We start from the raw sequence: 27,111 nt of genomic DNA, 5'->3' as shown, positions 1-27,111 counted from the left end.
GCGTAGAGCCTCAGGAAACCCGCTTGCATTTCCTCACTGATCAAAGATCACTACCATCATCTTGTATCTTCACTTATTTCTTCGATTTTTCACCTTTTTTTTTTTTTTTTTTTTTTAAAAACCTCAAAAAAATTTATTTACAGAGTGCCCAGGTAAAAATTCTAGATCATTTGCCTCTAGATAACCTCTTCTGTAAGAAGACAATTTAGCTTAAGGAAATTTGAACCCTAGCAAACCCTTACCGATTGTCCGTGCTGTGAACAGGGAAGTGAGGGTACAGAGCACAGAGGAGAGCAGCAATTGAAGAATTTGAAGTGCTCAGTGAGTATCTGTAGAAAAACATTATCTATCAGTTTCAGTGCTAGCAAAGGCTGGCCACTAGCAAAGCTGCTCAAAATATTTTGGTGTCCCAGGGAAGGGAAGGACAGTGGCAAAGTGCATACAAGTAAGGAATTTACAAATATTCTCCTACAACAGTCAAAATAAACACGTAGCAGCAGGAAATAAACACAAGCCAGAAACATTCCTATGGCATTCAAGTAATGCAGTATCTAGAAAACAACAGGACTTTCATTTGCAACAGAAAACACCTTTATGCATCCGTATGTTATTAAAAAATAATAATAATTAAAAAAAATCAAGTAAATTGCACACTGCTCCAGCTTTTGCAGGAGGGTGAAAGAAGAAAAAACCTGTCTTTGGAAATGACAAGCTACCTTCCTCCTCCCAGAAAGAGGAGCCCCAAAGCCATGTGGTGAGCCAGGTGGAACCCGTAGTTCATCTCTCCGCCCGTCTTCTTGTGCATGAAACGGCAAAGCTGAAGGACTTTCAGGTTTCCAGAGCCAGCCATCACCATTGCGAGAGACAGCAGCAAGACGCTCAAGCATGTTTCAAGATTATAGTGACCTGTCTTCAAGTAGAATAGGGAAGGCATTATTACACTTCTGTGGTCAAACGCACGCTTCTGGTCGGTCTAATGCGCTGCTTTCTACCCCCGAGTTTGAAAACCACATTCCACAGAAAGAGGGAGAGCGGAGAACCAGCAAAGTCCGTAACAAAAATGATTCACAGCCCTGCCACATTCTATAAACAGTCTGTAATATAGAAAAGTAAAAAGGATGTTTTTGTTTCCATTAAGGTTTTGGTGAGGGTAGTCAAAGTACGTTACACAACGAAGCCTCCTTTTCATTGAGAAAAAACTAGACAGAACTTACTATTGAAGCTGTTGGTGCTGACAAACACTTCAGGAAATCTGTTGCATATTTGTACTGGAAAGAAAAGAAATGCATACTAAATACAGATACAAAAGATAAGTTACAGCTCTCTGGAAATTGAAGGGAAAAAATAAAAACCTCTTACCAAGCATTTAAATGCTGCCAGATTTTCCGAACCAGCAAATCGAAATCCCAGTGACAAACACGCTCCAGCAATGATGTAGACATGAGCTTGCCTAATAAGCAACATAAACAGGAAATTACTAAACGTTTCTCTTTTCCTCATCTGAATACGCATCACAAACTCCTTTATAATTAGAAAAAAGGGAAAATTGAAAAGAAAGACTTATCCTTCACAGAAAATGGAAAATAAAATTCCCTGAATATCAAGGAAGAGATTTTTTCCCATACTGATATCTCTGTAAAGAGTTCAGCTGCATTCTTCAGAAGAAGAATTTTTCACATGTTACTTACGCCAGTGTTTCTAAACTCAGGTCTTCAGACGAAGGCAGCTCTGTTGCATGAAGAGATATACTGTTCTCTCTTATGATCTATAAAAAGCATAAGAGATAGAAAAATTAATCCAGGGGAAACTGATTAATTAACTGAAACTCTGGGCATCAAGGGTTCATAAGTGATACAAAACAGGTCTGTTTCAGAGGCATACAAAAGCTGGGTGGTTTTTTTTTTTTTTCCCACATGCTATTGCTCCATTGTACTTCCGATCCAAAAGGGACAGCTTTCAATGCTCCTGGATCTGGTCCCTTAAAGATTTCTAAAACAATGGCAAGATGGTGTCAGAAGCACAATGTTACTGTATGTACTCAAATATGAGCGAAAACAGAACAGGATGAGACCTCAAGAGGCCATATAGACTATCACCATCCGGTATTTCTGACAGATATTTCTCTAATTTGGTCTTAAAAATTCCATACAACATATTTGGAATATCACTGATCACACTGTTGAAAAATTATTCCTAATGCTCAACTGAAAACCTCCTTGCAGCAATTTTGCACCTGGCTTCTTGCTTGGTCAATGCGGAGAAAAGTTTAATCCCTTTCTCCCTCTGGCACCATTTTCTGTCTTGAACAGTTGCATCCCTCCTCAATCCTCTCCTTTCTAGCACGATGGTATGGGAGTCCCCAGTGCTCCCATACCAGTCCAGGAATCCAATGTAACAGTCATCTCTGTCACGTGAACACGATTAACGTACGTTTTTCTTGTGCAGCTCATGTGACTACGGAAATGTTCACATGCAGAACAATCCAGTGAGATGCAAAATTGGGAAGTAAACACATTAAATGTAAATACCTACTTGAGGCACGTTGCTATTAACCCACTTGGAATTGGGCAAGATGTCATCCCACAAAATCAGGCATCGAGCCAAGGTCTAAAAAAAGTGAGAAAGCCAAAACATAAGCAAGAAAAAAAACCCTACACAAACATCAATGGTATTTTTTAATGTACTAACTGCATCCATAAACACAGACAAACCAGCTACCCACAAGCAGCTTCTTCACTGTTTCTCAGCTTTCATATCAGAAATGACAAAATAGCTTTTATTTTAAGAGATGCAAATTCTGCTTGCAGAAAAAAGAACCACAGAATAAATCCTTGCAAGGTCTGTATCTTTAGGTGGCAAACTGAGATGAAAACTCACTATGTACTTATAACAGATGCTGAGGCGTAACTTATTTTTTATCTGTGAAACTAATTTGGGAAAAGCTATAAAAATTTACCTAAACATTTAATTTAACATTCCACATAAAATGTATCATTCAAATATTTCTCAATAAATGCTGCATGACAAGCAAGCTGCCTTACTACAAGCAGAAATTGTTTGAAGGCATGAGTTTGGCTGGCAAGCAACGGGGTCACCAGCTGTCTAAAGGATTCTGCATGATAGGCATGTGGGTTGGATGAAAAATTAAAAAAAAAAAATTTTTGTAGCATTAAATAGACTGAGAAATGAAACATAAGAAAATCTTACCCTCAATAAAAGGAACTCTGGTTTTACAAAGTCCAGCAAATACATGGTATCTGGTGCTTGAAGCCAGTCAGCAATGGATCTGCAGAGCACAGTAAAGCAACAGGGTTTCCAGATCTTATTTCAACAATGCACAAAACTGAGTAAGCCACACAAAGCAGAGCCAACATTAGGGCAGTTTAAACTGCTAGCACAAGTTACTGCAAAATGTCTGAGCAATTCCAAGGTTAATACCTGTTATTAGTCTTTAGGTAGATCATAGCAAGTGCAAGTGTGGCACCCGGACAAGTAACGTCCACGTTTATGGTGTCTCCCTCCTGTGAAAACACAACGCATACTTTCAGACCAGTTGACTAGGAAGGCAACAGCCTGTAGTGACGTGTATACGCGTTCAAAGTCACTTGGTGCATCGAGACACACACCTCTCAGACTTCTAACTATTGCTATTTTCAGCTTAAGTGAGCAAAAATCATCAACACGTACCTTGATTTGATAACTGGGAGACTTGTGCTTCTCTCTGTGCATTCCTGCTTGGAATCGCCTGTGACCCCCAACCATGTACTGGTAAAGCTGCTCGGGAACATTGAGGTCTGACATGCCTATCAAATTACTGCCGTGCTAAGGAATGAAGAAGAGAAGAAATAAATATGGAAGTGCCTTCCTGTATGAGGAAAAAAAATGCTTTCGGCCAAAGGCAGTTGGGAGTCAAGGATGAAACAGCTCTTATTACCCCACCCCAATATATAATGATTCTTCTACTAATTGCAGTTGAAACGAAGAGAGGCACTTACCCCTAGGCAAACCATGCCTAAGGCTAGCCCAGATGCAAGTGAATAGGACTCTCTGTCTGTGCAGTACTCCATTTCTGGGCCAGGGGGACGGCCTGGAGAAAACAAAACAGTGAAATTCATCTTTTAAAATTCCAGCTAAGTAAACATCGTTTAATCAAGCACTACATTCCTAATGAAAGGGGGGCGGGGCGGAATCCGTCCCTTCTCAAGAAAGTCAGGAAAGTTCTCAGTGGAACTACAAACAATTGTCACTTAACCCATTCATCACCAAATAGCAAACCCTCCAGAAGCAGTATATATTGTTAAATGATACATTTGGAGTTCAGAGACACAGTGAAAATGCCATGTTACCGCTGCATATGCTTTGAGACCCCTGAACCTATCCAAATGTTTTCAGCAGAGTTCAAAAGCTGTTGCTAGAAAAGATTGCACATATCAAATTAGCAGAAACATAACAGATATAATTTCACCCTTAAAATTTACCCCATTCTCTATTTAATAAACCATGCAGTCTCTTTTAACTGAAGTTACATATAAACACGAATAAGAACCTAACTGTTACAAATAAAATCAGAAGAACTATGCACAGAATGAGGACACAATTCAGATCAGAAATTTACTGTTCAGAATCAGCTCTTAAAGCCTTAAACCAAATTTGGAACAGGAGAATTTAGGACATGATGGCTGTACTTCCACCAACGTAATGAGCCAAAAAGACTGTCCTTGCAAGAGGAAAGCATTTTTTCCCCACCCAGTGCCTCCGTCTCTGGTTTCTACAGTGGCAGCTACCTCATGGACAGACATAAGAAACAACAAATGTCTGGGAAGCATCAGATGCGTTGGGTATACAGTGTGCAACAGATCTGCTCAAAAGCTGTAGAGGGTCAGGATCTCTGCAGATATGGCATCTGCATCAGGAGGAACGCCTAGTTACAGCAGTCCTTTCACCAAGTAGCTGGCAACCCCAGAAACCCCAGACCAGCTCTCATCAGACAAAGTTTCCAGATGGAAAAAGTATCTAGGTCCAGCAATGATGCTGCTACATTTCTTCTGCTAAATTCAACGCTTGTTTTGTGCTACACAAACACACAGTCCACAGTGACTTCTGTTCCTCTGAAAACAGAGGATGAGGTTTGGAAAATGAAAGGTGAATATTGCGGTGGGAGACGTACAGTTAAAAGAAATGCTAAAATTCTCAGCTCCCTGACGCATTGTGCAAATCATTCACACGTGGTGACTCTCCCAGTCCACATCCCATTTTTTCAGTGTTAGCACCTACCTATTTCAGCCAGCAGAACCTCAGCTGTGTGCCTGTGAGCAGTGCCCTGATAGACAAGGCCTATTCCTATCACGGCAGCCACCTGCACATTGTGGGGGACATCCAGCTCTGTTGAAGTTGGTGGCAGGAGGGCAGGTATGTGGATGCTCAGGAGGCGCGTAATGGCCATATCCATTGTGCCCAGCTTGGCAGCAGAAACGCCAAGCAACAGTCCAATACTTGTCATCTCATGGCCCTGAGAAAGGAAACAAATATCAGCGACCAAAGAAAGCAGACGTGTTCAGGAAAGGAAAAACACTTGTCCCAGTGTTCCATCCACCTATCCCAGTGAACTGTGCACAATATGGAAAGATTTAGCGGTAAAACTGCTGAAAATCTTTTAAACAGAAATAAAGTCCTGCACTACTAACATTAATGAAGCAACTCTGATATTCTCCCACACCAGGAAACTTCCATTCCAATGTTTCAAAAAAATCTGTTGACTTTTCTTTCTTGTTTAAAGAATTCGAGTCCTATAGATATTTCTCTCTGTTGCTTCTGAAAGAAGACCTCACCTTCGTTAAGTAGTCATGTATATTGAGTGTGGCAAGTTTTGTGAGATGCCCGTTGAGACCCAGAGCCATAAGGAAGCCTGCGTATTCATTTGCTAGTTCAGCAATTTTGGGCTTGTTATAGACAATCCAAGCAGAGTCTATCTGTGAAGCTGGTGCTATCTTCAGGCCAGCAGCTACCCCGTTGTGAAAGCTGGCCCAGCAAGCCATGTTAGGAGGCACATCGATGTTCCCACTGTTCAGATCAACAGTAGTGTTCCTAGGAGGAGCACGGCCTGCCAATGACAGAATCATTAAGAACAATTAGGTAAATCCAAACCGCTTCAGAAACAGCTCTCAACTTCAGAAGTGTTACCTAGGGTGCTGTCAGTGTTTATTCACTTGGCATTCTGCTGATGTGAGACAGCCTCGGGTATCTTCAGGCATGTCAGAAGGCAGAAGCATAGCACAGTAGATAAACCAGCAACGCAGACTTTGCAGTACCTGTCCCCTGTATGACCCCACCACTGACCAGCTGCGTGCCCTTAGGCTATTTATTTCACATCTCTCTGCTTCTCAGAGTGTACCTGATATAAGGTCTCAGTGTTTGATAACAACACTGGCCTTGAACCATTCCAGAAGAAACTAGTAGGTGGCAGATTCGAAACCAAAAAGAGCTGCTACTTCACAAAAAGCACACTTAATCTACGAAACTCTTTGCAGAAAGACACAGAACATACTACAACAATTACAAGAGGTTCAGAAAGGAATGGGCTCACAACTGAAAGAAACTCCATCATGTTCTGTTAAATACTGAATTTCTTTGGAAGAAAACACTGACCAACGTACCAGTTAGATTCAGCTTAGGGATGGGCAACTGCTCCGTTGGAACAGGATGATATGAGAACAAAGTGAACATTCCTCTTCCAACGGGTAGTGCCATGGTTCGCTGGCATAGCTGTAACAACCTGTTGGGGAGATGAAGACAAAACCAAGCCAATTGCTTAATACAGAAAAGTTTTCCAAATACATGATATAAAATGAACCTACAGTCACCAGGCACTGGGCAGACCATTTTTTTCCCCAACTGAGATAGCATGTTGTCTTTCCTTTTTTAGTAGGCCAAACTTTTGAACCAAATCTTCGGTCCTTACAAGATTAATCTCACAGATATACTGTAGCTGACATCATGTTGAAACTTGCCACTATTTTTCCCTTAAAGCTAGGTGCTAGTTAAATAAATCTGTACTACAGACAATTTAGCAGCCATATCAGGAACAAGGTGAGAGGAGAAAGCAAAACAAAGCTGACTGCCGCATGGGATCTTGCTATGACTAGTGATCACATCTAGTAATAACCTGTGTACAGAATTAATAATGTGCTTCCAAGAATGCTGACCACAATTCTCTATGATTTACTCTGGAAACACTTTCTAGACTTGTTAGATTACTCAGCTTGTTAGGTCAGACAACAATTTGATGCATTCCTTTAGCTTCCTACTTCTGTAGAGTGTTTTGCACGTTAATGATGTTCTGAAGTTTGCTTTTTTCTTTTGTTTTTTAAAGAAGATACTTTTAACACCCCCAAAATAAGTGAACAAAGAAGCAGGATGGGGACAATTGTGAGGCCACTACGCATAAAATGGCTCCAACAGGAGGTTTCAAAAGAGAGAGGGATGGGACAGTGAATTTGCTTTCTGTAGAATTAATTAGGTCCCCTGACCCAAGCCTTGCTTAGATCTAAGATCAGCCCTGAACAAAGGGCTCTCCAGTTTCAGGCAGGCAATGGATGACGCTTTGTTCTCTACAGAGGCATTTTCTCTACAGAGTAGGTCCTCCTTATATTTCATACTTTTTAGGTGGAAAAAAAATGCTACAATCTGCTTTCAAACCCTAACTGATCTCAACATGCTGTTTGGAGTTCAAACTAACAGTCTTTCCCATATGCTGCTCGAATCCCAAGAGCCCTCCAACTCAAATATAGCAGAGTTTTGATGTACACTGAGCTTCAAAGACTTGGATTATGAAATCCAACCCTCTTCTATATGTAATTCACTCAGGCCTGCCTACTCTAATGTTCAGTTCAGACTAAAATATATTGCACTGTTTGATGAGACATGCTTAAACTTTAAGCCACCAAAAATACTCACACAATTTTTCACCCGAGTGAAATACTAATGAGAAACAGCTAGAAATGGAGAGAGCTCTTTACCGGTTTTCTTTCTCTTCTATGTATTCATGGTCACTAGCTTCTGGCATCTGCACGACATTGACACGAACAGGACGGGCACTCTGAAGGAGCCTGCGTACTTCCTGCACCCTCAAATCCTCGCTCCATATTAGCGACATCACTTCCTCGTTCATGTCATTCATGCCATCCTCATCCTCTTCCGATTCGGTTCCGGAGGGAATATCGGAGGACAGCACTGGGCCCACAGACTGCAAGGGAAAGAGGAAGGAGAGAAGTCATTTCCAGGAGCGCACATGGATATTGCTAACTCTCAGAAAGCCAGCAAACAGCAGCACCACAACCTGCATGCACTCAGCACCGAGATGGGTCTGTAAATAGAACGGACTGACATTCGTACAATCGTGAACGACACTGTTCACGCACCCCTTACGTTCGTTTAGAAAGCCATGAGGATATCTGAACATTGTAGTCAGCTATTTTTGCGCATCTAAATGGGATAAATAACTATCAAGACAGGAGGAGATGACACCTCAAATACTTCAAAGATATAGCAAAGGCTGTTGAGCAAGGACTGACAAGTGGGAGCTTGAGGAGGTGACAAATGAAATAGTTATCTTTCTTTCAAAACGATTTCTTGTTTCAGAGCAGTAGTAGGAAAGGGCTTTCCCCTCCCTGCCTACACAATTACCTATGACGGCTATGAAAACATATGTGTTTTTCTCTTCAAGTTCAGCAGTGAAAAACAGAAACCTAGACGAGCATTTCGATGTATACTAAAACAGAGGTTAAACTTTGGAAGGTCACCAGGGGACTGTGTGTGTGCAACCTGCTTTTAGAAGTGTCGGTACCTACTGACCCTCAACCCAATCAGGGCTGCTATTCTGCATATTCTGTTCAGAACCCTGCGTTATTTTTCTAATCATTGATGTTTTCATGAATCAGAGCTTTAACTTGGATTACCCCCCGCAACAACCTCGGAAAAAACAAGCTACCTATTAAAATAAACAGCCTGCATGGCAGTAAATTCCAGATGTTTGTTGCTGTCAGCCAACCTGGGTTTCACCACAGTACCAGAACGTTTTTTGAACTTCCGCACCAGAGCTACGTGACCAGAAAAATACTGAAGCATTTCACTGCTTAGAAGCACTGTAGAAAAGCCCTCTTTCTATGCAAGATTTATGAAATCCTTGTTTAAGACCCTGTCCTCCGCTGTTTATTCATGTCACACAAGCGATGCACAGGATCACCGACAAGAATGGCAAGGATAGCATAGGTCAGGATGCAACAGAGTGTGCCCACAATCTGCTTGCTCTACACTTGCTTCAGACAAGGCTGTCACTCTGCATGAAGCATGGCTCATTTTATTTTTAAAGAGTTCTGCAGAAATAAGTTTTCCTGCAGAATATACAGTTTCCTTCTGGTCTGACAAAATAATTTGGACGTTGACCCTAAGGTGGGCCAGCATATTATTCCTCTTTCTTTTCCACCTTTCATGGATGAGAGATTAATTTAAAAAATAACACGGCAAGTGATGACAAATATTGATACGACAAATCTAGGAACAAAAAACCCCCACACCTCTCTCTAAACTGGTCATTTTTCCTGTTCTATACCTCAGAATTTCAGCAAGCTGAAAGATACAGAATCACACAGGCTAGATCGAACACAGGGTCTTCCTAAGGCTCACTGGTAACACATGACACCAGGAGTGCAAGTAATTTAACAGCTGATGAATGAAAACCAATTTCTTCTGATAAATACGCGCTAAATCTCAATACATAACTGCACCACCCATATAGCCAGCGTCCGTTTTGAAACAGGAAACTCCACCCTGCCCTCCTGAGAAATGACAAACAATTTGGTGTTTGAAGATCACTTTATCCTTTTAAGGTAACATATATTCGAGGCATTGTTATAAAGTAAGTGATAAAATCAAATTTATCATCATTTTAAGATTCAGTACTGTTACAGTTGGGCAAAACTTCACCAGCAGAAAATAGAATGGATTTTTAACGAGTGGTGGGACATGGGATTTGAACAAGTAGTTCGTTTACTCTTCTGCTAAATGAATTAACTTTTTTGATATGTAGTTAGTCATGAAGCCTCTGTTACAAAAATTGGAATAATTTTACTATCACTTCCAAAGCTAAGACAGCAAAAAGGATCTTGACCAAGATGTACTTGAGACTACAAATCCCTCTTCCTGACTTCTGAAAAGGTTACAGACAATCTGCTACTATTAAGTGTTTTTATGCATGCCGCTAGCCAGCTTTCAAGAAGAGTTTTGGCTTCCGGAGTGTCCTCAACAAAAAGACACTTAAGTGAGCTACCACTCTATGAGATGCTAGTGATTCCCACCATCAGAAGAAATTGTTTAAGAGAGCAACACCACGCGCTTTTTTTCTTTTTGCTTCGGGATACAAATAACTAAACCCTTTTTGAGGGGAAAAAAAAAAAAAAAAAAAAAAAAAGAGAAATATGAAAAGTGTGTTTCAGAAAGCAATCCAGTTCTTCCAGAGGAGAGGGAGATGCCAGCCATGCCAACCCGAGAAGGAGCCAGACTGACAAATACCCACTTCCTTCTCCCTGTGCCATTGCTGTTTTGATGGCAGAGTCTCTGGATGGAGTACCAAAACCTCTCTTAACACCTCTCAAAGGTGCAGCCATTTTGGAGAGGAGCAGGACTCACAGAGGCAATCAAATAGCTCTGTAGGCAAAACTTTTGAGCACCATGCCTAAATTAAGTTTAAAATCTGTTTTATATTGACAGTTCCCACAGCTATGCATGTACTCTTCCTGTGCCGGATGCTGGTTTTTATACTGAAACCCTCATATGCATGTAAACCCTGCGCTGCCCTCAATCTTGAATGCTGCACCTTCTGGTGCCCTGAGCATCAGCAGATGGTGGGGAAGTTTCTGAACAGAGTGCTCTGCCCAATATCCAGTACCATGAAATCCATTTATGCCCATACTCACAGATTTACCCTTCTGCAGGTTCCCTTCACACGCCTGTTTGGACAGATCCTGGCGCCCAATCAAGAGACAAACTGCTTCTGGCCAGTCTGAGGCAGGCTGCTCTCGGCAATAATATATTGCATCTCTGATAGGAAGAGCTACACCAAAGGGGAGAGACTCCAGATCTCTTAAGGTGAAACCTTAAAATTGATGAGGGGAAAAAATAAACCGTTTTATCAAAACTAGGTAAAGTGTATTTCATATCATGCAAGCACAAGACTATTACTTATGATTGTTACCCTTTTGCACAATGATAAAAAGCTGCTCTTACCAACATTAGTCATCCAAATAACTAACTTTTCAGCCAGGCTAGAAACAGATGTGCTGTGTCTGAAACTGCATCTGTAAAATAAAGGGGAATAAAGTAGAAGCCAATAAAAGCTAGTCCAAAAGTCAGCAGAAAGTCAAAACCTCAAGAGTTTAAAATAATACTAAAAAAAAACCCATACCGATTGTCATCCTGTTCTATTTGCTGTTTTCGTTGTCCTAGGAAAGACAAGGCCACATTACTTCCACATTCTCCACGCAAAAGGACAGCACATAACAAGCACAAGACACTAGGAGAAGCTACGACGGCATCAAAGCGTCATTACCTGATGTAATCTTGTACAAGTAATGGGAGGCTTCATTAGATACAGCGCTCTCATCACCAAGTATGTACAGAGCCACACTCTGGATAGGAAAGAGACACCATAACACAAAGTCACTTAGCCTGCAGCTATTGCTATATTGCCTATCAAAACAGGCAGAAGATAACTATAACAACTTAAACGGTGGGACTGGTTCATTGTGAAAACACTGTTAGTAAAAGGAGACTGAAACAACTGAAGCAAGTAACAAACTTCTATGCTTTAGATTTCTATCTTGAAGTTTGGAAAAAATACATCCTGAACCAATTAACTGAATTTTCCCTAATAATTGTTTCAAAGGTAAAAAGAAAAAGATCTTCTGAACAGAAAAACATGCTCCTACTCATCTTTCCCATGTTTCTCACATTTAATTTCTCTTGCAAAACAGACACATCATCTACAGACGTCATTTTTCACTCAGTTTCCTCCACATCTTGAATACTGGCTACTTTGTGAAGGCCCCAAGTGAAAAGTTGTTCCCTATTCAAAGCAGGGTCCACTTCAGCTATCTAGCCAGCAAAATCGAAGTCATCTGTCACCCTAATTACTTTTTGATACTGCTGGACAAGCTGGCATGCCAAAGGCAAAAGTCACAGGTAAAAATCTTTTGTGTTTTTCATTAAAATCTTGCAATAAGATACACTGCCGACATGCCAGCTCTGACCTCCGCATAGGCAAGTCACACAGAGGTAGGAGGAAAGACAGAGCTGGATGGACAGACACAGGCGATAGCCCAAGGGAAAGGCTAGTTCTTCAGAGCTTGAACACAGAGGCAAACTTTAAGGGAAAGCATCAGCACTTTAAACAGTCTCAGTGCTGCTGCTTCAACCCTCCACACTCTGAAGCAGAGGACAGGCTGACTCCTGGCAGCTCTTATCAGAGACTCTGCAACTACTCTTGGACACCTGGGTCAGAGCAGAGTCTCTCCTCCCTGTTTTGCTCTTCAGCCACCTCAAGCTCATCACCTCTGCTTCAAACCCTGTATTGGCAGATTTTCTCCATAAACGCTTTGTGAATAAGCAAGCAAGGCTGAGCAGAAGATAACATCAGCACTCATAACTACTCATGCGACTAAATATTTATGTTGATACATGCCCAAGAAGAAAGCCGGGAAATTCTCACTCACAAAATACAGTTAACTTTGAGTTACATTATTACTTTGCACATGCCACTACTGCAAACCACAAAAAAAAACATAAGCAGTGAAGCATAGGCTACTCACTCTGCACTCACGAGCTCTCCTTCCCAACCTCAAATACCTCCTCCCACCTGCTAAAACCCATCCACACCCTTCAGTAATATTAAAGTAATAAAAGAGAAGAGGGGACTCACAGGGATTTCCCTCTGCTAACTACATATTATTCTCCCTGTGGAGAGGCTGACACTGCACAGTTTACTATATCGCAGGGATGCTCAAGAGAATTTCATGCAGGTCGATGAGGTCTACTTAGTACAGAGCAGCAACACTTGGAGATGCTTAAGTCTCCAAACAGTACCGATACAGCAGAGTTATTTATCACAGGCTCAATACCCCTCCAGTATGCTCCCTTTGCTCCACACAGTACGATTAAACCCTCTGTTGTTTGACTTCCCACTGGGGACGCTTGACTCGCAGGAAATTAAGCAGCTAGGGCAAACCCTGGCCACAGTGCTGCCATGCTGACAGAATAAAACATATCCTTTTTACCAAAGTACGTACCAGTACTACCAGTTTGCTCCTTTCACAGATTCCTGGTAAGTAAGGATAAGGCTGCACTCCTTCTCCCTTCAGACAGGAACTCAGCCACTGAAAGATACTTGGAGGCTCAGCAGAAAAAAATGAGGGATGGTGCATGAAACCTGTTTGGACTTAATCATATGAACAGCAATGACACTGAGTTCATGGCAAATGCACAATAATTCTCCACTATTCCCAAAGCAAGCCCTACAGTACTTCTTTTAACAACAAAGCTACAGTATTTCCTCAAAACCTTACAGATCACATCTCCCTCCTGTTAGACGGGAGTTTATAGCTAGACAGCAATGAAAACTTGAGACACCTACCTGTCTTTCAAGAACAAAAATTACCTCAGCCCACAGTGAAAAGGAATAAGTATAGAGTAATTCTCAAAAACCTCACTGGAACAGTCTTGTAATTCAACAACATTAAATTGCTTAAGTGAGAGGACAACCTAACTATAACCTCTTTGCCTTTCCTGTCCACAAACATGAGTAGCTAAGCCTGAGTAATGCTATGAGATTTTTTTTTGGTCAGGAGAAACAGTAGTTTATCTTGCATGACTAGCAAATTTCAGCTGGTAGGACACTAAACAGGTGCACAAACCATATACGACCTTATTTTAAGGTTTGTGCTTTTAGCTTCGATTTAGTTGTTATGAACTATAAACCAAGAGCCTGCCAGCCTAGCGCTACTTTCCACAACAGAAGCACATCTCACTACCTGGCTTTTCCACAGTTGTCTGCTAAGATTTCTCAGCCAGCCTGAGCTGGGAGTTTGCCAAGATGAAACCATCATTCCCTCCCAAGTCCTTGTTCTGCAGAGTGTCCCATGAGGCACTGGACTGGAGGCACCAGCTCATGACTATACTATGCTAATTTCACTCCAGTCTTCTTCGGAGGCTATTAAAAACAAACGAACAAGGCAACCTCAGCACTGCGAGCACAGTTTTGCACATTGGGATTAAGTCCTGACCGGCTTTAAAGGGAACAGTTACCAACATGCTCAGTGTTAGAGATAATTTGCACATCATTATCACCGAATATCCAGCTTCGCAAAGCCTTAAACTCACCTTGATCAATTATGCAAGCCTGTCTGGAGGTTTTTACAAGGGCTGGATAGTCTCTGTAGTAATAATCTATATAAGCTTCAAGTTTTAAGTCCCTAGAATGAGAGAGGGGTGAATCATATTAGAGGGGATAAAAACAAGTCCACCTTCCTGCAGTGCTGTGACATGTTCTGTTGAGTTTTTTTTTTAATGTTTGTGTACGTGCTAGATATCAGGACGGAAGTTCTGACTTCCTTAACTAAGACCGCTCATGGGCACTGCCCGTTCCCTAAGCAGTGAATCTGTATGTTTAATTTTCCCCCAGTGCACTTCTCTTCAGCTGTCGTTCTGCTTTGTCCCACACCTCCACCACCGCCTAAGGTGTGACCGCTGTCACTACAGTTTCCTCCAAATTCCAATTGTTAAAGCTAGATAACCTGCTGGCTTATCTGCAAGACTCGAATGCATCTAACAGCTGCCAGCCTCAAAAGACACACAGTCTTTCATTTCAGACTCGCTTCTCGTTGGCACGATAGAATAGAGGACAGGCCAACCTTTTCAGCACTAGGGACTGGATGCCACTTCTGGGAACCATTTAGCCAGCCACCTATAGCAGATGCTACTGGGGAAGAATCTATAGCCATCGAAAAAAATTGGTAGAAACAGCAAATACAACTCAGGGGGACATTACTGGGCCTTTTACTTAAACACGTATCTGCATCTATCTATCTATATGCATGCAAGGCAACTTGAAGGTGGTTGTGGAAGACATGAAGATGCCGTCACTGGCTGCAGTGAAGATGCCACAACAAACAAGAATATCTGACTGATCTCATGAGCTGAGCTGTGACAACACAGTCAAAAAAACATGAGCTGCAGCATCTAAGATTTGTGAATCGCACTGATGTCGGGAAGTGGCCAGAAGCATATAAGAGATTTGCTACAGCAAATATCTTTAAGCACAATAAGGTTTTAAACATTCATTCATTTTCTTCGAATACATGAAAAGTCTGCTCCATGTTGGACAATCCCCAAACTCCCCATAAAAATAATACACACCCATTATCAAGAGACACGGCATGATATACAGTATCTGTGATTTGTCAGTTGGGCATACCTGGCCAGCTGAACCAGCAGAACAACAAGCGAACGAATTCCTTCTCCCATCAGACTATTCAGCTTGAGCTCCTCATAGATCAGATGAAGAACAAAGAAAATAGCAGGAATGTGGGTGAAAAGGAGGGTTGAGGAATCCAAACTAAGGCTCTGTGAAAAGTCATCCTTCGGAGCCAAAACTTCCAGAGGGTCCAGTCGCAAAGCTTTGGCTACAGGATGAGACTCAAAATTCCTATGGTAATCAGAGCTCAACAGATACTCCCAGTCCTAGACCAAACAAACAGGAGAGAGAGGCAAAGGTTCCACAGTGAACATAACCTTCCAGCAAGAGAACTCCAAAGCGCTGCTACAGAAGAGGTTTTTTTCCCCATAAACCAATACAAATGTGATTGTTGTATGGTAAGTGTGCTGCACAAACCCTGCAAGCCACAGAGATTCAATTGTTAAGTTTCATCCTTCCCTCCCCTGCCCCATTGTGCATAAAAGAATCAAAGCCTTGTATTTAAGAGAACAAGACAAAAGAAAGCCGAGAGTGCCACCTCTGCACCAGTATTCTGTGCATGAGACCTCACTGAGTATTTATGCAATTCACCTAGTGCTCCCAGCCTTCTTTGTACCTCCCCTGCCACAGCACACCAGGCATTAGATCCTGATCTGTGTTCCATGTAGACTGTAGTCCGTAACCCCATGGCCTCACTGAGCTGTCAACCCACAAAAAGCTAACAGCACAATTGGACCAGCATAGCTTATAAGCCTCTTACGATGGGATGACAGTAAGCCTCATCCACTTTACTGTTTGATTATGTAAAAACTTCCTACTCCTGTCTAGGCAGAACTCAGTGAATTGATCTTAAACACTCCAGTTTTACTCAGTGAAGTATGTAATTTGATGCTCCTAACTGGCTAAAGGTGCTCTGAGTAGCCAGGGAAGTGAGAACTTTATTTTAAAGCGATGAAGCACCTAGGAGAAATTTGACATTGTCAGGGGACTATCTGGGATTACTTTGTGATCCATATTAAATTCATTCCTGAGTCTAATATACTTCTCTGGAAGGGAGAATCCTGACAAACAAGGTCACATGATGCAGCCACTGCACAGGGCAAAATAACTTTTCTTCCCCCAAAGGCTTGTAATCTCAGATGAGCTCAGATGAAATGCAATACTCTGAGGGTGTTTCCTCTGGTTTGCCTTTAAAAAAAAAAGGCAAAACAACCAACGCCCCCCCCAAGGCTTTTATTTGTAAGGGAACCATTTCTTACTTCATCTGACCCTGTTTCTGACGGTCTAGCCTTCTTTGGAGCAATAACTGGTGAAAGCGATCCTTCAAAATCAAGCTGCAAGAAATAAAAACATCAAAAGTAGCTCAGTATTGAAATTCCCTAGGTTGCACAAGTGAATCACCTATCATAACATCTGAATTCAAACTAAGCATTACATGACATTGCTTTGGGTACTTCTATCTACTTTGCTTTCATATAAAACATATACTGCAATTTGATTTTTTTCTATAGACAGCTAGTTAATGCAGCGTATGGTGCATGAATTTCACAGTTTGACTGACTAACATCTGGTATTTACTAGGACAGAGGCAATACTGTGGATGAGCTAATGCTAGTGATGTAAATATACTGTAATTGCTGTCACTTCAGCTCCACGATATCCTTGCTGGTCTTTTTTTTTTCCTGAGAGTACTGCAAACGTACTTGCTACCGGGAAACTCACTTTCAGAAAACTCCAAATACATCCAGCAAAACAGTTGAAAAAAAAAATAGAACTTTAAATGTGTAATTAAAAAACAACATGGAAAATCCTCTTTAGGAAACAAGATTCTGAGTTGTGATTTGTGTTTCTAGCAAAAATAGGCTTAATACGCATTAGGTGAATCAAATCTTTAATGCACCAGTGTAAGTCAGGAAATGGAGTAAAATCTTCATAATTTACTTTTATTTGACCAAGACAGTTGGTGGCAAGTACCTTATAAATATATTTCATGATAAACACAGACTAAAACGTATACCTAAAATTTAGCAAAACAGAATTGATTCAATGGCACCTTGTTATTTAAGACAAGACACAATCTATTTCTGACACAATTCAGTGTCTCTCTAACCATTTTGAACCTTGAAGAATTCTCAGTAGTGTTAACATAAGCTAGGAAAACAAACATATAAGCTTGCTTACGTTACGTGTCCAGGATAGTCTCTCTGTGTTGTAACCCATCATATTCATGAGACACGTTACAAATAAATTCCATTCTGAGTGATAGCTTGGTCCTCCTGGAGCATTATAAGCATTGTACCACTTGACAAGCATCTGTACCGCTATCTCCTTGGGCAGGATAGCTTTGACGCCTTGCAGACATCTTTTCACTGTCGGAAAAGAAAAAAAAAACACCAAAATTTTGGTGTGTTTTCCATCTTACCTCCCGGTACTTCTTCCAATCAGTGCTATAAATCTCTACAGTTCTTGGACCTCCGTTTAACTCTCCAGCAACTCTTTCAATAAAAGCCACACCACACAACCTCCAACAGCTGTTCCTTTAATTCAGGTTAAGCACAGCCCCTATAATTCACCACACAAAGGGGAAAAAAAGTTCCTTTCTGCTCATTACTGAAACTGGCTTGTGTCTGAACTGGCATCTCAGCCCTTCCTCAAGCAAGAACCTACACAACAGTAGAGAGCAAAGCAATGTAAAGAACAAAGGAAGTTTTAAGAGTGCAGTGGGTAAAGCACTAAAAGCAAGAGAGCACACCTAAATAAATGGCAGCAGCTCTAGACGGTAAGTTAATAGAGCTTGGAATACGTGGTACCGACTCGTTACAGTCTAAGCTATGCATGAACTACTTAAAAAATGAACCCTCAAAAATTATGGAATGTATTTCATGTGATGGATTCTGAATCATACCGAGTTCTGAAGTGGCAATTTCAGGAATTGTAATCCGAACCATTGTATTATTGCTGAGCTCCTGAAAAAAATAAAAAAGGTAACAGTCAAATTATGAAACGCATAAAGTAAAGCCAGAGTACTTCTCTATCAACCCAGAACTCATTTATGTATTAAGCATATTCCTAATTCCTGGCTATTTGCTACACTAAAGATTTGCAACCTCAGATGCTAGCTCCATGAAACACTTGAAATAGATCTTGAGCTGAATCACTTGAGGGAATCAATTAAATTCTGTGACTTCTAGAGTATTCTACAGAGAGAAAAATGTGGAGCCACCAATGCAGGTGTGATATTTTCCTCTTGATCAGGAGCTGCTAGCAATGACTCACTATGCAGCAGAAGTAAATGTTACCCTCACTTTGCTTTGCTAACGAAGGGTTGACTCAAATTACAGGATAATACCTACTAAAGTTACTCTGTTGTGGACAGGATCTCTCAGAGCATGAATGAAAGTCCCAAGCTGCTGAAAAGTACAGTCTTCAACGTAAGTTGAGTCATGAAGTTTGGAAGAATCCCTTAGCTCTGGAACTGGTGACAAAAGCACACCCTGAAAAGTGGTAAAAACAATTGCTTAGAATTGTTGAAGTAAGAGGATCTGAGCAAAAGACAGCTAAAATTGCCATTTTTAATGTACTAGTAAGTATTTCGAGAACAACTATAAATCTTTCCAATCTCTGCCTCAGAAGTTTTACAGAAATCATAAATAAATAGGGCTGCACTAAATAGATCTTCTTTAAACACTGTTTATTCAGGGGATTTACAGAAGAAAAATAAAAGATTTAGCTCCAAAAGATATCTTGAAAGTTAAAAATCAACCAATCATTTGAAGCTGTTACAACTAAACCCTTTCCAAGGCAGGACTTCCTTTCTTCTTACCTCTTCTAGGGGCCCAAGATGTTTATTCAAAGGCTTGGATGGAGTGCTGACACTATCCAAGGGAGTACTTGGCCGAGGCATTTGGTTGGACATTGTCAGGGATGGAGCCGGCAGCCCAGGAATAAAAACCTTCCCCACCTTTTTGTGAACAATATACAGGAAAACAAATAGTTGGTTTTCATGCCTGTGCTTCCACAAGCTTGCTTACATATACAGACATCATCAGATTTTAACGTCTTAAATGAAAAGTTTTAAGAAAAGTGGCTACGTACTTAAACTAAAGTCTCTGAAGAGAAGATTAAAGATTAATTCATGTAATTACTTTCTTCAGATGACGACACACTGAAAAAACTACCATATATGGTCAGAATTGTACATCATTGCTACAGGTCTACTCCCACTAAAAGTTCTAGTACGGCTTCACTGAGAAAGCTCTACTTTCAGAGAATATACTTCTTTTTCTTATACATACATATATACGTGTGTATACATACACACGCACATGAAAGCGTGTATGCGCACACACGTACAAATTGCAGTGTCCCAGGTTTCTGCATACGCAGAGAGAGCATAGTGCATCTCTATAGAATTTAAGAAAAAGTTTTAAATCATTTTGGATTAATCATGTCCATCCTAATAACAGCTCTTTGTAAAGCAAAATAATTTGACATCTAAAACTATCTGGCATGCTACAGAGAAGTTCGAAAGTTTTTTCTTCAGGAACAATTCTTATTTTCCATATTCTTGAAGTTTTCTTTCTTTGAAAGCATTTTATTACTTTAGTATTTTACTATCACTGAAAATAAGCTCAAGAGATTATTTAATTGTACCACAAGGTGCCACTGATCCTTCAGAATTACCTTTCCAGCACTGCACATAAACTACACTTGGTACGTGAGCACAGCCACCTTCCCAAGCAAGTCCCAAGCAAGTGGCAGTCTACCATACCTTAAAACGGTACCTTGTAAGATACGATGCACACAGGATCCCTCTGTACAGCCCAGCTTGTAACCAAAGATTCAAACATTTATTTTGGGATAGGAAAACTGTTACTTACCCGAACCACTCCAGAATAAAGCACTAGATTTCCACTGCCTTCCAGAACCAGCAGCGTATCAATGCCCTGTAAGAATCAAGCAGAATATCCAGCTTCTTGTATTTAACTAAAAAGACAACAGTTGGACAACACAAGTGACAAGGCAGGATACTCCACGATTAACAGTCCATACAGAGGTACGTACCTGCACTGGAGCTGCATCCTTTGCTTGAATATTGGTAACAGAACCAAAGATCAGCTGTGACTTATCATTGCTCTCTTGAAATTTTACACACCTAGAGATTCGAGAAAACAACAGGAAACATAAAAGGACTGTCCTATCTGTTGTTACAGAAAGAAGACAGAAAAATAAAACTGGGTTGCATGGTGCAGTTACTTTTATTGTGGTATACCTGGTTCCTTCCTCCTTCCTTTGCTTGTTTTGCCCTGCTAGTCAACTTATTTTTACTCTGCTAGTCTAATTAAAATCCTCAATGTACTTCTAAAGGGTAAAGGTGAGGGTAAATAAGAGTATTGTGCAAATTACAGCGAATGTTCTCTCACAACTTCAGTTTTATTTAAATAGCTCAAATCATCTATGCCACCACAGTTAAAAACATGTCATACGAGAGCCAGTGACGTACCACATGTTGTCGTAACAGATTCCACTAGCTAGAGGAATAAGTATGTTAAACCCGTATCTAGCTGGTAATTTCTAGAGTGCTCCTCTTTGTTCACCCGTCCCCAAGATAGGGATGCTCACCGCAGCTGGAGCTGGGATTCCACTAAAAAGCACAAGAACTTCTGCCCACAAAGGTCAGTGGTAATAAACACTTTTGATGCTTGGGAATTCTTCTCTCTGTAAAAGAGACACAACGATCAGCACACTGTTTGGTCTGCTATAAAAATTTCAATGAAGGAAAACACAGCATCCACAAGCTGTAGGGTCACACTGGACTTCAATTAGCAGGGCATCAAGTTGCCAGAATGTGCCTGTTTCAGTTATTACTCTTGAAATTGATTTTTTAGCACTCCAATCTCCACATTCCCCACTCTTCAGCATGCAGAGCACATGCCATTTGGCTTTGTTCTCCTCTTCAATCTTAGGTTTTATGCTGTGTTTTGCCCCTTTCAATCGTAACACAGAAAGAGATACTCCCCCTAGAAGATCAAAAAAACCCCAAAGCAATGACCAGGTTAGAACCTACTTTGCTTTAGAGATCTCATTAAACCATTCCCCAGCTCAGAGGGCCATGGATAACCCAACAGGTAAAACTGTTCCAAGTGCCCAATTCCCTTTTCAACAGAGCTGCACACTTAGCGAGCATCATTTTTCCAAAAAATTAGGAAGTGCAGGTCCACACATCTATTTTAAGGCAGCACCATTTGCAGAAAGCACACACTAAAACAAGCTGTTATTTTACTTTATTTCCCCCCCCAGCAATGGAAATCCAGAACTTCTCACATCCCAACACAAGCACCTAACCTCATGTTTGTGACTGTTTCTGTCCACAGATGATCTATGCACAGCTCGGGAACAATTGGTTCAGTTTCTGGTATAAGGAAGGAATCACTGGAAGTGCTGTTTGGAGAATGGGTAATACTGTGCCTCTTCGGTGACTGAGCATTACTGGAAAAGTTGAACCTCTGCACTCCTGAGAAAGAATGCACTCCCAGGGCAGGGGAATGCGAGCGGCTGCAAGCAAAGACATAAGATACGACAGGAAAGTGGATTTTCAAAATCAGGTACAGAATCCAAGGGAGCTCATACACTGGTAGAGACTTTAAAAACAAACCAACACCACCCTAAACCAGTAGCTAGTTCAGTATTAGTTTCCTTTAGCAATACACCCCAGCATAGGAAAGCCATTCTCTAATTAATTTCCAGTCATCTCTGTCAGATGAGATTTCACAAGTAAGAAAACCAACATTTTAAGTTGTGTGGTCCATTTTATCAAAAATCTCTCCCAACCTCTTCCCTCTAAATATGGCTTTCTTTAGAAAAACTAACTGAAAACACTGCTGGGACTCAAAAGACCTGCAGACAGTTCTCGACTCCACTACAGACTGGCCGTGTGATGACACAACAGCCTCTTTGGCTCTTGCACCCCAATTACCCTCCTGTGCTATAGAGATAACGGCACACCAAATGTCACCAGAGCATTCCAAGAGGGCTTTCAGATGCTGAAGAAACAGAAGAGGCACCTGCACCTTAGATGGACAGACTCGTAACGGTAGAGAAAGACAGACAGCAATACCAGATGTCCACCCTATTCTACAGCTCATGTTCTTTGGTATCGTCTGCCTACGCATTATGTTCAGTACCCACCTCAAAGCAGCCATGTTGGAGATAGATGGTGAGCGGGACTGCATGCTGGGTGATGACACTGATCTGCTCTGGCTGTGGATAGACGAGTAGTTCTGGAAAGGGGAGCCCACAGGCGAGTCTCCTTTTGAGAGGCTTCTGAGATGAGCGGTCAAAGAGCTGCTAGTGGCCATGTGCTGCGGTGTGCCCATCTGCTCCGAGAACTTCAGCACCGTGTTCTGCTCCTGGGAAAGCAAACAGAGCTGTCTATGCACAAACAGCACAGGGGCAATAACAGCCAGGAAGACGCTCAAATAGCTTGTTTCATCAGTTAGGTGTTAAAAATTTATGCCTAGGTAGGTGCCCAGCCTAAGAAGTTATTCCTACCAACCGTGCTCTCTCACTCCCAGTCACAGAAACTACTCCTGTGGTTTTCAGGGCAGTAAGTTGTTTGTCACTTCTCACAGAAGCCCACAGTTTAAGCAGAGTCCAAACCTTCTGGTACAGTGCAAGGAATATGACAATAAGCACAGTATACTACACAACCATCATGTGATCTCCCTGACTGTGGTACAGACTAATACATGAAAGAAACTATTTATTTTAAAAAAAACCATCTTACTCTCTTATAAATAAAATAAATCACACATACCAGGCATTTCTAACACACACACAGGCATGAGGGCATGTCAACACACGCAAAAATTTTTTATAATGATATTTAGTCAACAATAAATTTGTACCTCTGGCTTTACTCTCCGAAGAGCCCAAACAGTATGTAAACTCTGCACAGTATCATAGGTCATCACAATGGAAGGTTCAGCATTGAGATACACAATCCTCAAGGTATAATCAGCAACGTACTGCACTCTAGCAGAGCCAAACACACCTGCTAAAGAAGCAGTTAACTTCAGTTAAGGCGAAAGGATCATTTCTACAGCAGTGTTAGCAGTTACAGGGTCAGCATTTCTCATACCCTCTTTCTTTTGCAATCTAGGTTTCTTTCCTGAACAGTTTCCCTGTTCACGAAGCAGCTAATACACCCCACTTCTGAATTCCTGACAGAGTGATTATTTGCAAATTTTGTAATACAGAAAATGCGCAAGCGACACATTAAGCGTTCGATGCCAGACTGATGGACTCCAAGTGATAGATCTAAAGATGTAAACTTACCTCCAGACTTACAGACAAGAGGTGTTATCTCATCTAATGGGTGTAGCATGCTGAACATAGTAGGCAAAGGTTCTCTAGAAAGAAACCAAACAAAGCATGTTCAAAAACCAAATGCTAACAAGCATAATTGTTCTCTCTTGTAGCTGGTATACGTGCTGCGATCCCAAAACAGCTCCTCAGACCTTAACAAATCAGAGCCTGAAATCCAACTGCAGAGACATATATTCCGTTCACAGAAGTTTGTGGGATTAACTGAGTAGAGTCAAAGGCTGGTGTATCAAACAGGATGATTAGGTCTTGTTTTACATCTCGGAGCACTTGAGAATGACCCCATCTGGTGGCCACACGACAGACTCTGGCTGGCCCGAGTGAACAGAGCTGACACCAGCTGAGTTTGGAGGAGGAGTAGGAAGAGGAGAAAGCCCTTAACCCAGACTCAGTTTAAGAGTTTAGGTTCCACAGCTCCCAGGTCCCAGACAAGCAGACAGCCCTCAGGTAAATTGTATCTGTTACAGAGCAGCAATCAAGCCACCCATCTGTAGTGGCAGTAGGAAAAGGAAGAATTTTCATGGAAGGCCAGCTTCAGTAGGGTCAATCATGATTTTTGCAATGTACCCTCTTGAACATTTTCAGGACCTCTATTTCTAATCCCAGCTCTTCAGAGGACTAGAGAATCACAAGTGCCTGCAATGGACACATAAAGCCCAAGAGAGAGCAAGTGGCTGTATTAAAGCTGCTCATCAGCACACCATCCAACTCCTTACTCTGCTTCTCAGCTGTACGCCCAGCCACAGAGCACAGGGTCTATGATCCTCACCAAATAGGTAACAGGATGCTCCATACATTTAAAGCAGCCTGCAGCTGAGAGAAAATGTCTCAATGACAATCCCTCAGTGAATCTCCCAGTCGTCCATCACAGCCTGGAACCAATTCCCACGACAAATCTTAATGAAATCAGGCTAGTAACACCCATATCGTGCCTCCCATACCCTATTCCCAGGATCATCACTCCCAACTAGTTCTTAAGACAAGATAGTATCAGAGTAATATCATGAATTGTCAGTATTCAGCCCCTTCCTGCTATTTCCTGATATTTCACCTGATTTCACCTGTCCCCGTCACGAACACACAGATCCTTTCATTATTGCTCTTCAACTCTTGCACTCCTGTATTAGATTAGCAAACAGTCTATAACGAAACAATCAAAGCCACTCATTACATACCTGGGTGGACTTGGAGGTACTTCATGTGAAGAACTGCTGCGCTCAAATAACAAACCATATTTTGTTGGCCAGACGTTTGCGACCTATAAAAAAAATACAAACAGATTTATGACCAAAAAAACCACCCCAAAAAAAGTCCTTACTATGATTATGTTTCATGTTTGAGTATCTCGTTATAGCAAAATAAGATGTTTAGGCCTTTTCTTGAGAGAAGGGTAATGTAAATCGGAGCAGGTTGTCAGACTACGAAGCAGTCATACCCATATTTTCCCATATCATACAACCGGCTGCCACTGCTTCCAGACCCATTCAATGCCCGAACCACACAGCCGCACTTTCATCAGCTTTGTTGCTTTCACCCACAGAGTGAAGAACGCAGGCAGCCACCACCAGCAGTGCTTTACGCACACCTCCCCACCCCAACACAGGGTGCAAACAGATAACAAGCCCATTTGTGGACAAAAAACAGGACAGCACTTACCTGAAAAGGTAAAGCAGCAATGTAATCCTTTCCCTCTATGCTATGCACATTTATACAGGAATTCTGCAATATGCAGATACATTTCTCTACTATTTCATCACTGCCTGAAACTGGGGGGGGAAGAAAAGGAAAAAAAAAATTACACAGTGAAGTTTCCCTCTTTCTTTAGACATCCCCTATACACAAAAAGGAAACTTGAGGGGGGATGGCAGTTTTAACACAGCAAGTCTTGCTGAATAAGCTTCTCAAGCCAAGAGAGCTGAACTCAACGTATTTGTCTAGCATTACAACAAGCAGGAAACTTACCATCAGCTTTTTCAGATTTTTCCTGGGGTATAGTGAAGTCGCACCATAAGGCCTAAAACCAAATACAGAATAATTATTTCTGAAGAACGAGCTGATGCTACTATACAATCACATCTTTCCATATTTCCCAAAACAACCCCACCTCACAACACTGTTTGAAAACAGCCAGTGAGCATTTTTTAGCTCACGTGCATTCGTTCAGTCCCCACCTCTCCACGTTTTCATACCTGCAGAACAGGGCTGTCGACGGTGAAAGCCTTATAAACGGTAGACGCTTGGTTTTTACTTCCTTTGCTCCAGATGACCATATTGCTGGCCACATACAGCTCTTCATCGTAGTCCACCTCCTCCCCGACATCACTGACGCCTTTCCTCAACTGCCAACTTTCCTGAAAACCCAAGATTTTTTTTTTTAATTTTTTTTTAAGGAAAATTCACAAGACCCACCGGCGTGATCACAACAGCCGGCCACTGCTCAGCGGTCATGCTTTGGCCAACTTATTTAGGAAGCCAGAAAGCCAGGCCACAGGCAGGCCCCCACGCCCTCGTACCCGCTGCCGCTCGTGGATCGTCACCTCGCGGAGGGACCCCACCAGGCCGGCCGCCCCGTCGGAGGAGCAGAGCTCGGAGGCGGGCTGCAGCCGCCGGAGCTGAAGGGTGAGGGCGCTGGGGTGGCGCCGGCAATGCTCGCGGCCCCGGGGGGCGAACTCCTGCAGGTCGCCGGCCGCAATCATCGTCGCCCTCTCGTCAGAGTGGTCCGACATGGGGGCCCGATATCCTCATTATTTCTGGGACGGACGCACACCCGCCGCGACCGGGCTCCAGCTGCCCGCGCCGCCCGGGGGCCAGGCGGGAAGCGGCAGCGCGGCTGAGGCGAGCGCGGACGCCGGCGGCAGCGGCGGCGGCAGCGGCAGCTCCTCACACGGGCGCGGCCATCTTGTCGCTCCCGCCCTGCCCCGCGGCGCCGCGCGGGGGACGCCGGGAGGGAAATGGCGGAAGGCGGCGGCGCGGCGGGAACCGCTCCGTCCCCGCAGGGGCCTGGCGCCGGGCCCGAGGGTGTTTGGCGGTGTCTCCTGAGGGGAAATCCCGCTCAAAGCGCCGTATCGGGGCGGTACGGTCACATTGATCTTTAAAACAGAATCGCTGGCGTGGTCCAGACCCTCAGCAGCCCGGTGTCGTCGTCATCGTCGTCGTCCCCCGGGCAGCAGAGTACTTTGCGTACCGCTGCCACCTCAGCCTGCTGT

General features: G+C 42.3%; 1 protein-coding gene across 3 annotated transcripts in view; it reads right to left on the bottom strand.

Annotated features, from left to right (window-relative positions):
• ANAPC1 (anaphase promoting complex subunit 1) overlaps positions 1–26,730 on the bottom strand; it is a 33,965-nt gene extending 7,235 nt beyond the window's left edge. Inside the window, exons 1-38 of one of the 3 annotated variants that reach the window (XM_050893573.1) lie at positions 26,419–26,730; positions 26,095–26,256; positions 25,868–25,919; positions 25,562–25,671; positions 25,081–25,163; positions 23,858–23,931; positions 23,428–23,576; positions 22,709–22,929; positions 21,866–22,075; positions 21,143–21,238; positions 20,585–20,675; positions 20,401–20,466; positions 19,344–19,481; positions 18,874–19,014; positions 18,426–18,486; positions 17,702–17,889; positions 16,780–16,854; positions 15,521–15,786; positions 14,428–14,519; positions 13,338–13,486; positions 11,603–11,681; positions 11,459–11,495; positions 11,281–11,351; positions 10,971–11,149; positions 8,016–8,242; positions 6,654–6,772; positions 5,829–6,100; positions 5,275–5,509; positions 3,996–4,087; positions 3,688–3,822; positions 3,439–3,521; positions 3,208–3,286; positions 2,533–2,607; positions 1,689–1,765; positions 1,360–1,450; positions 1,215–1,268; positions 717–910; positions 243–329 (exon numbers count right to left, since the gene is read on the bottom strand). In XM_050893573.1, the coding sequence (XP_050749530.1) occupies positions 243–329; positions 717–910; positions 1,215–1,268; positions 1,360–1,450; positions 1,689–1,765; positions 2,533–2,607; positions 3,208–3,286; positions 3,439–3,521; positions 3,688–3,822; positions 3,996–4,087; positions 5,275–5,509; positions 5,829–6,100; positions 6,654–6,772; positions 8,016–8,242; positions 10,971–11,149; positions 11,281–11,351; positions 11,459–11,495; positions 11,603–11,681; positions 13,338–13,486; positions 14,428–14,519; positions 15,521–15,786; positions 16,780–16,854; positions 17,702–17,889; positions 18,426–18,486; positions 18,874–19,014; positions 19,344–19,481; positions 20,401–20,466; positions 20,585–20,675; positions 21,143–21,238; positions 21,866–22,075; positions 22,709–22,929; positions 23,428–23,576; positions 23,858–23,931; positions 25,081–25,163; positions 25,562–25,671; positions 25,868–25,919; positions 26,095–26,256; positions 26,419–26,631 (4,823 nt within the window). In that variant the 5' untranslated portion in view covers positions 26,632–26,730. Of the gene's footprint in view, positions 1–242; positions 330–716; positions 911–1,214; positions 1,269–1,359; positions 1,451–1,688; positions 1,766–2,532; positions 2,608–3,207; positions 3,287–3,438; positions 3,522–3,687; positions 3,823–3,995; positions 4,088–5,274; positions 5,510–5,828; positions 6,101–6,653; positions 6,773–8,015; positions 8,243–10,966; positions 11,150–11,280; positions 11,352–11,452; positions 11,496–11,602; positions 11,682–13,337; positions 13,487–14,427; positions 14,520–15,520; positions 15,787–16,779; positions 16,855–17,701; positions 17,890–18,425; positions 18,487–18,873; positions 19,015–19,343; positions 19,482–20,400; positions 20,467–20,584; positions 20,676–21,142; positions 21,239–21,865; positions 22,076–22,708; positions 22,930–23,427; positions 23,577–23,857; positions 23,932–25,080; positions 25,164–25,561; positions 25,672–25,867; positions 25,920–26,094; positions 26,257–26,418 lie in introns of all 3 variants that reach the window. The other 2 variants (XM_050893574.1, XM_050893575.1) reach the window with 2 other exon arrangements.
• Positions 26,731–27,111: the final 381 nt, after the last annotated feature.

Source organism: Gymnogyps californianus, chromosome 3, assembly GCF_018139145.2.
Source record: "Gymnogyps californianus isolate 813 chromosome 3, ASM1813914v2, whole genome shotgun sequence".
Lineage (NCBI taxonomy): Eukaryota > Metazoa > Chordata > Aves > Accipitriformes > Cathartidae > Gymnogyps > Gymnogyps californianus.
The sequence above is the reverse complement of the archived record's forward strand: the minus strand, read 5'-3'. Positions and strand labels throughout refer to the sequence as shown.